The sequence below is a fragment of the Argentina silus genome (genome assembly GCF_951799395.1).
Source record: "Argentina silus genome assembly, chromosome: 1".
Lineage (NCBI taxonomy): Eukaryota > Metazoa > Chordata > Actinopteri > Argentiniformes > Argentinidae > Argentina > Argentina silus.
The window spans coordinates 33,508,100-33,520,070 of record NC_139655.1 but is presented as its reverse complement, the minus strand read 5'-3'; the positions used below and the strand labels follow the sequence as shown (position 1 = coordinate 33,520,070).

At 44.2% G+C, this 11,971-nt stretch overlaps 1 protein-coding gene across 1 annotated transcript; it reads left to right on the top strand.

Annotated features, from left to right (window-relative positions):
* Positions 1–3,587: 3,587 nt before the first annotated feature.
* On the top strand, positions 3,588–6,007 carry nanog (nanog homeobox; the record flags this gene model as incomplete). Its single annotated transcript, XM_083687957.1, has 4 exons — positions 3,588–3,972; positions 4,469–4,836; positions 5,106–5,225; positions 5,678–6,007. The coding sequence occupies 4 exons, from the start codon at positions 3,588–3,590 to the stop codon at positions 6,005–6,007; spliced, it is 1,203 nt and encodes a 400-aa protein (XP_083544083.1).
* Between the last annotated feature and the right edge of the window lie 5,964 nt (positions 6,008–11,971).

Here is an 11,971-nt window from a genome sequence, read left to right as displayed (position 1 = left end):
GTTGTTTGTTTTTGAAGATAGGAGATTTGTAAACAAATGATGTTAAGCTTCAGATCACTCTCAGGGAATGTACCTCCTTAAAAAAAGTAATGCTGTTCTTATGAAGTGAGAAGTGCTATTTGCATGTTAAAATGTTTACATTAGTTCCATTGTTTACATTGGGTCGGTGGCCCTGCATCCTGAAATCACTGACAGTGCTTCTTACAATAGGTTCTATAAACATACAGAAACAATTTAATAAATATGGGGAAACACAATCTAAATCTAAGATTGAGATCTCCCAAATGACACTCACAAGTCGTCATTTCTAAACACAACAACAATTCAACAAGTCACACATCAGGCCTCAGACGTGCTAGGTCCCTACTGCCCTGGGGCAACTGGAGGTGGAGCAACAATAGATCTGTGACACTTCTATGACGGACTATTTGGCCATGTTATGTATGACAAACATAAGGGGACAGCAGAGTAGATATTATAGTACTCAGCATGTTAAAATGTTTACATTCGTTCCATTGTTTACATTGGGTCGGTGGCCCTGCATCCTGAAATCACTGACAGTGCTTCTACAATAGGTTCCATAAACTCCAGTTGATTTACTGGGCCTACCAGTTGTTCCATAACACAACATGAATGTATTGACGAACCAAAAATAACACACACAACCTTCAATTATGCATACAAGGATCCTTGTATGTTGTGGCATAATTGAAGATCACAGCCCCTCCACCCCAACACAGCCCCTCCACCCCAACACCTATCACCCTACCAGGGTCCAGGTAGAGATCAGTAGCTATGCTAATCGTCCCATAGGCTTACCATCATCACATTCTTTCACCTCTCTAACTGAACAATTACCATTCTAATGCCGCCACGGAGGTAGGCCACAAACAAGCATTTGAATGGTAATGCTGCTTGAGCAAACCTGGTTTGTTTTGTGAAAGGATTGCAAATGGACATTTGCAATCCTACATTGAGGTGTTCAGAGCCATTGTGCAAGATCGCCTGGAAGTTAGCTACACTAATCTATATCAGAGGGGATGGCCCATGAAATAAAGTGATTAGTCAGTGATGACTGAGGTATACAAACCATCAATAGAACAGGACAAACAAACAGAGCATGGTGTGAGGGATATCAGGGTCCTTTACTTAGTAACACCTAACAGAACACTATGGATATGCTACATTACAAGATCTATAGATTAGGTAATAGGGTGATAATCACAAGATCTGACTAAACATGTGAGTTGTCAGATCTCTGTCAACTTAATAAGCAATGGATATAACTGCACATCTGATATTGTGACTGCATTTGCAAAGGAGTGGAAAAAACATATAACACAGAAGCAAAACTCCAATAAACACTGCTTGAAACTGGTGTTTTTGTTGTCGTAAGCAGTGTTGCATGGAGTTTTGGGAAGTATGAATATAGGCCCAACTGATGTTGGTTCTTGCCAAACACCACACAGGAGTTCCTTGACACAGATTACATTATTGTGTCAGTGTGCCAAAGAAAAATGTAAATTCTATGAAAATGCAATGGACAATGAAGTTTTAAATCTATGTATGTTGTTTCCCCTAGGATTGTTTTTCTAGCAGTGGTGGTAAGAACTAATGCTGAGTTCTCTGGGGCTAAGCCCCCGGCCAATGTGTTTTGATCTGGGTAAAACAGCTGTTAGACGGACAGTTCTGGTGACTTTTTAAACCGATATTGAACTCCAAAATGAATATCACCAAGCCTGGCATGGAAAATGGCATGGAGTGGGGAATTCTATCAACAGCGGTTAAAGATATCAAATTAATCTGGGAAATTCAACACTTTTTGGTTCCCATCCAGATTGCCTGTGTTTCTCAGGTGGCCTTGTTATTTATTATTATTATTGTTGCTTTTTTATTATCACATGCTGCCTTAAATGTTTTTATCTTGTACATTTTGTTTAGTATATATTGTATATTTTTTAGTATATTTTTTAGTAGAGTACATTTTACATTGGTTGGCATTCTGCGGACAGCAAAGCAAGAATTTCATTGTACAGGGAAACGTGTTTTCTACTGTGCATATGATAATAAACACTTTGAATCTTGAATCTCATCTCCTCCTTCTCTTTCACCTCTTCATTCTGTCCTGAGTCCTGGCTCGGCTCCACTGGCCTTGCCTATCCCTATACCTCTGGATTCTATTTACCTATATAGTAATGTAAACCAATACACTTGATAAAGAAACGCAATAGAAGACTGTTGTTATGGTCGGTGTCGTCAATGCTGTCTGGCTTGCAGTCAGAGAAAGCGCCGGTGTGTGCGGTGCTTAAACATGGGCCGCGGTAGCCGCGAAGGTCTCATAGACTTTCAATGGGAGTAGGGCGGCGGGCGGTAAAACGCAAGCGGATTGGAAAGCGGCGCGGTTCGTGGTGCTCGCTCCCGTGAACGGCGCCGCTTCCAGTGCACGCTGGCTTGCGGTGCCAAAAGATGCTGAACTCTTTCTTGATGTGCTTACACACGGAAACGATTTCATAAATATGGGGAAACACAATCTAAATCTAAGATCGAGATCTCCCATATGATACTCACAAGTCGCCATTTTCTAAACACAACAACATTTCAACAAGTCACACATAAGGCCCCAGACAGGTCCCTACTGCCCTGGGGCAACTGGAGGTGGAGCAACAATAGATCTGTAACACTTCTATGACAGACTATTTTGCCCACGTCGTGTATGACAAACATAAGGGGACAACAGAGTAGATAATGTAGTACTCAGTACTGATCACTGAATTATTATTGGTACTTATCTGAAGAAATATAGCCTACAAGCATGTTTGAAATATATGGAATATGTTGCATTGTGATATATAGCCAACTAGCTACTACACCGACCCCTATTAACTCGCATCAATAAAAAAACAATGCTGTTTCCTTCCCTACACAACATTATGTATGTCTACTCAAACTCCTGCATTTCTAATGGACTCCAACAACAAGGCGCGAGTTCTCGAGGCCGAGGGACAACAAAAGTGCACTCATTGGGACTTTCTCTACATGTATTTGAACTTCCAACGTTTTTGAACTGTTTCTTCGAATTTGCACATAGATATATGCCTAAATAAATGACTGATATGTTTTGTTATCTCAGATGTCGAGATGTACTGCAATTGCAAGCCGTTCTGTTGAAAATAAAAAATAAATTATCATTTGAAATCAAAAGTGAAGACACCACAAAACCCACATCTCCCCATATGGGCGCGGCCTCAATATCCCGACCCATGAAGGAAAGTCTTCAATGATTGGCCATGACCTTGACTTGACCCACACCTACATTTGTCCCCACTCCCACACCTTACCCTATAAACACCACCCAAAACCTAACTGCTTGCACACGTTTTTTTGATAGTTGTTTGGGGGAGCCAGAGGCACTCTTGGACTAGGTCGATTACATTTCGAGCGTTTTTCACGGAATCGTGCATCTTTTTAGCAGGTCAACTTGGCTGGTGTTTTGCTTGCATCGGCTTTAATATTTTTTTGGCGAAACTCTTGCTGGCAAAGCAAAGGGCCCAGCAACAACAACAACAACAACAACAACCGTGGAAGAGATGGCAGACTGGAAGCTTCCTGTAAGCTACAACTACAACCCGCCATACCACGCTTATGCTTACGGTCTCATGTACCAAGCCGGGCCTGAGCAAAATCATCAAAATGTATCTGGCTGGGCCGAGGCCGCGTACAACTCTGGGGTAACCGGGGGATACTATTCCTCTCCAGCGCAGCAGCATCAGTCTCCACCACGGACACCAGAAGAACACCTCCCCGCAAACAGCCATTACCCGCCGGGTTCGAGTGTCCTATATTTCGGTGATTCGCACACACAGAGTGGCCGCCTTTTCCTGTCGCACAACCGGACTCAATACGATCAACGGACGAAGGAGACCGAGCGACCGAGTAGTGACACGCCAAGCGACTCGGAGGCCCACACACCAGGTAATTTAGGTTAGCTTAACCGCTGTGCTACGCATATTGCCTAAACAACCTCACAAATAAAATGTGTAACCCTTCAATATGACTTCGGAGAAAGTTGTAATGACGGTATTGCACTTGCATTTGTTGGCTGGTCTTCGACTAGAGTGACGATCTCCGCCGCTAGCAGCGCCCATGTGTTTGATTCTAGCGCCATCTTGATGTTTCTGCAGAATCCGCGCGTGTTCGAATACTTGCAACCTTGGGAACTGTTAATGAGTCCTAAGAGGTATATATCACCACATCCAATAATGCTTGATACGTAATTATAAGCTAGAAGTGTATATGAAGTGTCAAGAAATTGTCCTGACCCTGGTATGGCTTGCCTTGGCACGGTTGGATGTCGCCACCCTGTGGGCGGATTGGAGAATAACACCATCCAGAGTGTTGTATCCCCCAGACCACACATTCTGAACCTTTGAATGAAACACATTTACTAAAATCGACCTTTCTCCCTCAGATTCCTGGACTTCAGGCAGTAGCAAAGAAGGATGCATCCCCCAGCACCAGACCTGGACGAGGAGGGACCTGGACGAGGAGGAGACTGATGATGGGAGTCCCAATGGTAGCGAGCAGGTCTCCAGTTCCTTACCCGAGGAGGAACCAACAAACACTGTTTTGGGGAATGAGGACAGCACCCAAGAGTCCCTGCCCCTGTCTCCACCAGACAAGATTGGCACAGTCACCCCCAAAGCAACCCCCAAAGCACGCACAGCCTTCTCGGAGGGCCAAATGAATGCCCTGATCCACCGGTTCAATATACAGAAATATCTCACCCCAGCTGAGATGAAGACTCTGGCTGGAGAGACGGGGCTCACTTACAAACAGGTGAGGCTACAGATTTACCCTGTGGGTGCCGGGAGAGAAGCTCTAAATAGAAAACAGAACTTGTCATCATAAATGTTAGTGCCAGATATTAATATTTCTTAACTTACACACATGTATTTATAGTAATATACATCTAGCCAGTGTATGCCTTGAGTGTTATAAGTGTAGTATATCAGGAGTATAGTAAGTGCTATACAAAATATAATATTGGGCCAATTTTGCATAATATGGCAACCTATGCTCATGGCGTTTTGCTTTCCGCCTTGAAGGTGAAGACGTGGTTCCAGAACCGCAGGATGAAACTGAAGAGGCACCAGAAAGACAACACCTGGGTGTCTGAGAGGTACCAGCCCAACGCAAGCTACCCCAACATCCCTCCACACTCTCAGGTGAGTCACACACAATGTTGTCTGGCAAAGACATCTTCACTGTGTTCCAATTCTCTGCCCTTCTCCTTGAGGTGATCACTTGTGACCACTCCCCCATATGTATTTAAAGACAGTGGAGTGGCGTTTGGGAGTTTCCACCCCTGCCTTTTGTTAAATGTTTATCGTTAAACCCTCAAAGGGGAGCGAACGTGTACACTTTGGGTAGAAGGGAGAACATTGTGATGTACCGCTTTCTTTTTGTATTTACACACTGATGATGTACCAGTTGTCCAGCATGCGCCTCCTGTTGGTCAGTAACAGAGATGCGGTAGGCTTGGACAGAGATTGACTCGTCCACAATGGAGACAAGTCCCTAGTCCGGACACGGTCTTAAAGGCAGGACGATACATTACCACAACAACAGCAATGTTACGCCATTGCTACATGACACTCATCACCCCTCTCCATCACAGTTTCAGGGGGAACACCAAGCACACATGCATGACCACTACAACCAGCAGTTCAGAGAAACGGTCTGCAAGAAGAGTCCTCCTCGAAACCTGCCGTACTATGCTGGGGGTTACCCGCCTCGACCTGCCTCCTCCCCCCAGGCCTCTGCCAGACCCCAGGTCAACTGGCCTCTCCCTCCCGCCGTCACACACTACGAGTACAACCCCAGTGGCTACAGCACAGGAAGTGGGAACAACAACAATAACACAAGCCTCAACAGTGACGATGGGACCCCTGCAGCTCACATCCCCAGTCCAATGCGCATGACCATGGTCCACAGTGCCAGCCAGTAGCCTCACCATAACTGTCTTACTGGTCAAAAAAAGAGAAAGAACTGGACTCCCAGACTCTCGAGTTTCAACGAGATACCATAATGAGGTGGACAACAAATGCATTGCATTTGCTGTTTTGTTTTTGTTCATACCTACTTCTACCAACAGCCTTTTCCATATCTTTTAAAATCACTTATCTGAAGCGTTCTATTTTTATACCTACCAAAGTTCTTACCAGAGTATTTAATGTCATTGATGTGTTCTTTGATCCTTGCTCTTGTTGACACTTGAAACTCTTGATGAAATTCTGCTGGAAGTGACAAGCTTCTCTTTATTGAATTGACGTATTGCAAGATGTACCTATACATATCTGTACACTGGTTGTATGCCATTTTGTTATGACTTCCATTTGTTGTATTGTACTGTGTGGCTTTCACTCTCAATATTCTGTTTGACAGGTTCTGTGGCCTGTTTCCTGGACCAAGAGTAAGCCAAGTCATAGATGAAAAAAGCATGTTCAATGACTGCGGTTTGTCCAGAACTAGGCTTCACCTGTGTCCAGGAAACAGCCACCTAGTGTTTTTTTTTTTTTTTTTTTTTTAAACTGGCTTTTGTATTATAAACCCAGTTGTTGCATACAGTAGTCGGCCCCTCTTATATTTCGTACTTGGGCCTGGTGTGGGGGATATGCTTTTTGACAATCCTATACGCTATTTGGACTATTTTTAAAAAAATATTTTTTTACTTTTATTACAAAGGCAGTGTTTTGATGAACCTGGCAGCCTTACAGGTGTAAATATGTACATAACTCCACACTGTGAATATTGACCAGGGGTTTTGTAATAAATGTTACTTATTACCTGAAATTGGATGGTGTTTTATTAGAAGCGGGGCTACCAGGTACCCCCCCCCCCCTTACCATTAAACCCTCAAAGGGGAGCGAACAAGTGGGAAGAAGGGAGAACATTGTGATGCTAGCATGTGCCTCCTGTTGGTCAGTATCAGAGATGCATTGGCTTCGACAGAGTGACTCGTCCACAATGGAGACAAGTCCTAAGTCTGGAGACAGTCGTAAGGGCATGCATTACCACAACTTTACAACCCTTTGCACACGACTCCTGTTTTGAAGCAGATTATTATTTTTTTAAAGGGTATTTTCAATATAATTTGTCGCTTTCTGTCTTTTTCTTATGTCTTCAACTGTGATTTGTCTGACAATGAACCAAACAAACACATACTGTAAAATCACAGCGTGACATTATCCTGTTTCTAGATTTCAGGCAAAATATGTTCCAGGATTGTGGCATAGCATTTCAATCAAATGACCCTGTCTGATGGTGCTCTGTAATTATGGCAAACCATACTATGCACTAAGGTTCACTTTAGAATGCAATTGTTCTTGGGAAGGGAGTCTGGAGGAAGTCAGTCCAGGCGTGCTTGTGTTTCAAGTAGGCTATGAAATCTAAATAAAGTAACGTAGCCTCATCTTATGAACTGATCACCAGTCAGATTAAAGCGACTCATGACTTAGCCTCTGTTTGTATTGGTCAGCTATGGTGGTGTAAGACAGCTCTGTAAATGTTTCAGTGGTGTAAGATGGAGTGAACAGTGTGAGCTGTGAGCTTGACCTGGCTCAGCCTAGACCAGACAGACCAGTGGTTTTACACCCAACACGCGTTTGAAACTTTGTGACTCAACTAACCAGGCAGCACTCAAGTGTACAATATCCTCCTGACTCTCTCTGACGCAGGGTAACAGACTTCTTTTCTCCCTTGTTCCTATAGTCCTGCTAGTCTAATATCATGGTTGTTCCCTTTTCCTTAAAGAGGGATGGCTTTTGGTCCAGGGGGCCAATGGAGAAATCACATTGGAATGCATAAAAAAAGACATAAATTCACAACTTCAAATGAAAATACCCAATTTATTATTATTTTTCTGTTGAAGAAAGGGGGGGAGTGTATGTGGTTTGTGTGTGTGTGTGTGTTTGTGGAAGGGGAGCGGGGTCAGGTCAGGGAGTGTGTGTCTGGGGGTGGGGAATGGGAATGAGGGGGTGTTTGGTGGTGAGGGGAGGCGTGTGTGTGTGCGGAAGGGGGAGGGGTGTGTTGTGTAGTGGGGAGGGTGTGTGCTGGTGTGTGTATGTGTGTGTGAGTGTCACTTAAATGCCATTCTTGTGCACACGCTTGCGTGGTCTCCTTTTCTTGCTGGGCTGGCTCCTGCGGGAGCGTTTGGCTGGGCTGCTGACATCTCCTGCTTCACTCTGGCTGGCTGCTCTCTTGCGCTTCCTGCTGCCAGTCCCATTTGGGTGTCTCCCATTGGCTATCAGGTCCCGTCGCATCTTCCCTGGGAGCATTCTGAGGGTCTTGATGACCCATTTACGCCTGGGAAACCGGTGATACCTTCTCTTTCTAGCGGGGGGACTCTCGACCAACCTCTGCCCTGTCAGGTTGCAGGGAAGACTGCCTGGCACCTGACTGGCACTGGCCTCCCTGTGCCTCTGCTGCTGAGCATTCTGGGACAGGCCTGGGCACTGTGTGGCCTGCTGGGATAGCTGGGGACACGACCCATCCTTCTGAGAAGAGTCTTGACCTCGAACCCTCTTCAGGATCAGCCTGATGACACTGGGGTTATTGGGGTTCACAATCTGGATGGACTCCCACTGGACCACTGGCTTTTTGGCCTTAGAAGAGCAGTGCACATCCGGGTTGTTCACCTGGTCAGGAGTGAAAAGAGGCAGAGCTGTGGCTGGGCTGTCCCCTTTGGAGACCAGAGACTTGTCTGTTGGGCCACTGCTGCCCTGAAGACCAGGTTTCTTCTTTGACTTGCGCTTTCTTCTCGTCTGACAGTGGGGAAAGATTGTTCTAAATTAACAAGCATAGAAATTACTTCAAACAACTTCAAATGAATTTGGCCCTGGGAGTAACAATGTCAACTTTGGGGCACATTGGGGCACTTTGGGGCACATTGTTTTGAATGGCCTAACGTCTATTAAGGCCAATTAGGCTACCCATCAATTTTGACATTCACATTTTTCTAGGCTATCTGTCCAACAATAACTGTAGGAAACTTGTTAAGTTTATGATTATACAAAAATATGACTCACACTTTTCATTGCAGATATTCCTTTGTGTTTGCTTATAAATTCATAGACATCCAAGTTTGTCGATAAAAACTTTTTAGATTGAATCCGTAGGAAACAACAAAGCAATATTTCTGATTCTGAGTTTGTTGGCGCTTACCCAAAGATTCTGGAACTCGTCGTCACAATAGATGACATGTGGAAAAGTGCCGCGTCAATATCCATGGTAGCGCGCACCTTATTTCTAAATTAATGTACACAAACAAATAAACATACAGTAATTCAAATACAAGTTGATAGCCCTACATAGCAGACAATACTGTCTGAAATCAATGGGAATAACGCGCTCAATATTTGATTGATTAAAGAATAAGAGTATGTCTCAGAAAAAAAGCATAAAAGACATAAGAGTCGTGTCATGAGTTATATTAAAATCCACCATTAATCAGACAGGGGGCAGAAGAAAAGAACTGTAGCGAAGGTGATTTGGAATGACGATGTGATAACCTCCCGCTACAACCTTTCACGTTCCGCCCTTGTGCGTGGCTTTGATGGTGTTCATTTCCCTGGCCGTCACTGTTTTCGCAAGGTCAAAGCCAGTCTCTAAAATGTTTTTTGAGGAGGCCGGCAGCAAAGTCATAGCATAGTTTCACTGTTACAAACTAGGACAGGACCTGAAGTGCCTCGCTGTAGTGTGCGCCAAAAATGGTGCAGCATGCGCGCTTTCAGATACGCTCCAATTCGTCTTTTGGCCAGGATATACATTTCTACAACGAATACACGTTTTACACAAGATAAGCGTAGCCTACTGTTGCAACTTTGAAGGTATATGTGATATTATTAGGCTAATTCAGATATTCCACCTCAAAATAAATGCTATCCACAACGGATAAATGGTTTTACGCACGATTGTGTTTCTTTTAATCGTTACAACTGCAAGAGTACATTTCATTTGTTTGAGATTGTAGGTGTACACAGACACATTTTTGAGAATATTAGTTTTTTTTCCGGTTAAGAAAACTTGACAGAGAGAAAGCTTATTGACAGAGAAAACTTATTGCGTTGATGTGCAGAAGCAGCAACATACAGTGGCTTCGGAAAGTATTGAGAGCCCTTCACTTTTTACACATTTTGTTGTTATAGACTCAATTTAAAATAGATTTAACAAGACTGAGCTCCAAGAGAGGGCAGACCTCCTCCCATACATCCTTGGACCTCCTCCCATATAGCCAAGAACCTTGGGGTGATCCTTGACAACCACTTATCCTGTGTGGCGAACATCACAGCGACAGCACGCTCCTGTAGATTCTTCCTCTACAACATCAGAAGGATACGTCCATTCCTCACCAGAGAAGCAGCGCAACTTTTGGTCCAAACACTTGTGATCTCTTGCCTTGACTACTGCAACACACTCTTGGCCGGACTCCCCGCCTCCACCATCAGGCCTCTGCAGCTCATCCAGAAGGCTGCCGCCCGTCTTGTGTTCAATCTCCCCAAATTTTCCCATGTCACTCCCCTCCTCCGCACCCTTCACTGGCTCCCGGTAGTAGCTCGCACCAGATTCAAGGGAACAGCCCCTCCCTACTTGCAAGCAATCATCAGCCCCCAAACCCCTGCACGATCACTCCGCTCTTCCACCTCGGCTGGCTGGCTGGCACCACCGCCTCTACATGGATGCAGCAGGCGCACTACTCAGTCACGGCTTTTCACTGTCCTGCTGCCCCGCTGGTGGAATGAGCTTCTCACTGCTGTCATGACTGCAGAGTCACTACCAATCTTCCGCCGTAGATTGAAGACCCATCTCTTCAGGCTACATCTTAACAATCCCTCCTAAAGACCTCTTCACCCCCACTACCCCCTGTACAAGTTTCTCTCCTGTTAAAAAAAAGAAAGAAAAAAACAACAACTTCTTCTAGCATTGTGCCAATGGCCGCTGGTGCTAGCATAGATGACTTTTTCTTATGATGACTGATGGATGTTGTAAGTCGCTTTGGATAAAGGCGTCTGCTAAATGCCATAAATGTAAATGTAAATGTTACAGGAGGTAACCAACTATCACTTGCTGTCACATTATCATCATGCACAAAAGTAACTAATAGACTTAAGTAACATGAGGGTATGATGTTACTACTACCACTACTAATAATAATTAATTATAGATTCCTGTTCTCTTACCTGGTGAGCTGAGTTTAGTTCTTTGTGCTGTATCTCCAACCACCCTCCATACAGGAGGTAACAAGGTCCAGTCACTCACCTGTTGAGGTTCATTTCTCTGGTTCATATCATGTTCTGTTCATCTTTGCCCGACACATTGAAGTGGAGTTTGTCGTTTGACATCCTCACTGCTCAGAGTCCTCAGAGTTTAGAGAGGCTATGGGTTGACAACAATGGGACCTAGCCAACCAGCGCTCACCAAAACATATATAAAGCTGTGAGAAACGCCTCAAAGACCAATGCAGGCCGTCCTACGCCTGATACGGTCAGCACTTTCCATAAGATACTACTGACCAGTGACTGTGAATGATGCATTTCTTGTGAATCACGTGGCATTCTCTAACTAACCTCAGGGGCTTCACAGCAGGAAGACACATGAAGTCAATTATGGTGGCCATGTAATGATAGTTATGATAGGGAGTTATGATAGTACAGTACTAAATAATAATAATAATAATAATAATAATAATAATAATAATAAAAAAAGAAAACATTATGTTAGCAACACAACCAGGTAGTTTTCGACTTCAGTGGCGGTTAGATAGTGTTTGGCATTAACTTCGAGGAGTTAATGGAGCAGAGCGTACATTTGTTGGCTATCTGATCTATGTTCTCTGAGCTCCAATAAGCTCCATCTCGCTCCATTAAGACTTCCGGTGTCGCGACTTCAAAATGAAAGCGAAAACAATTTTGTA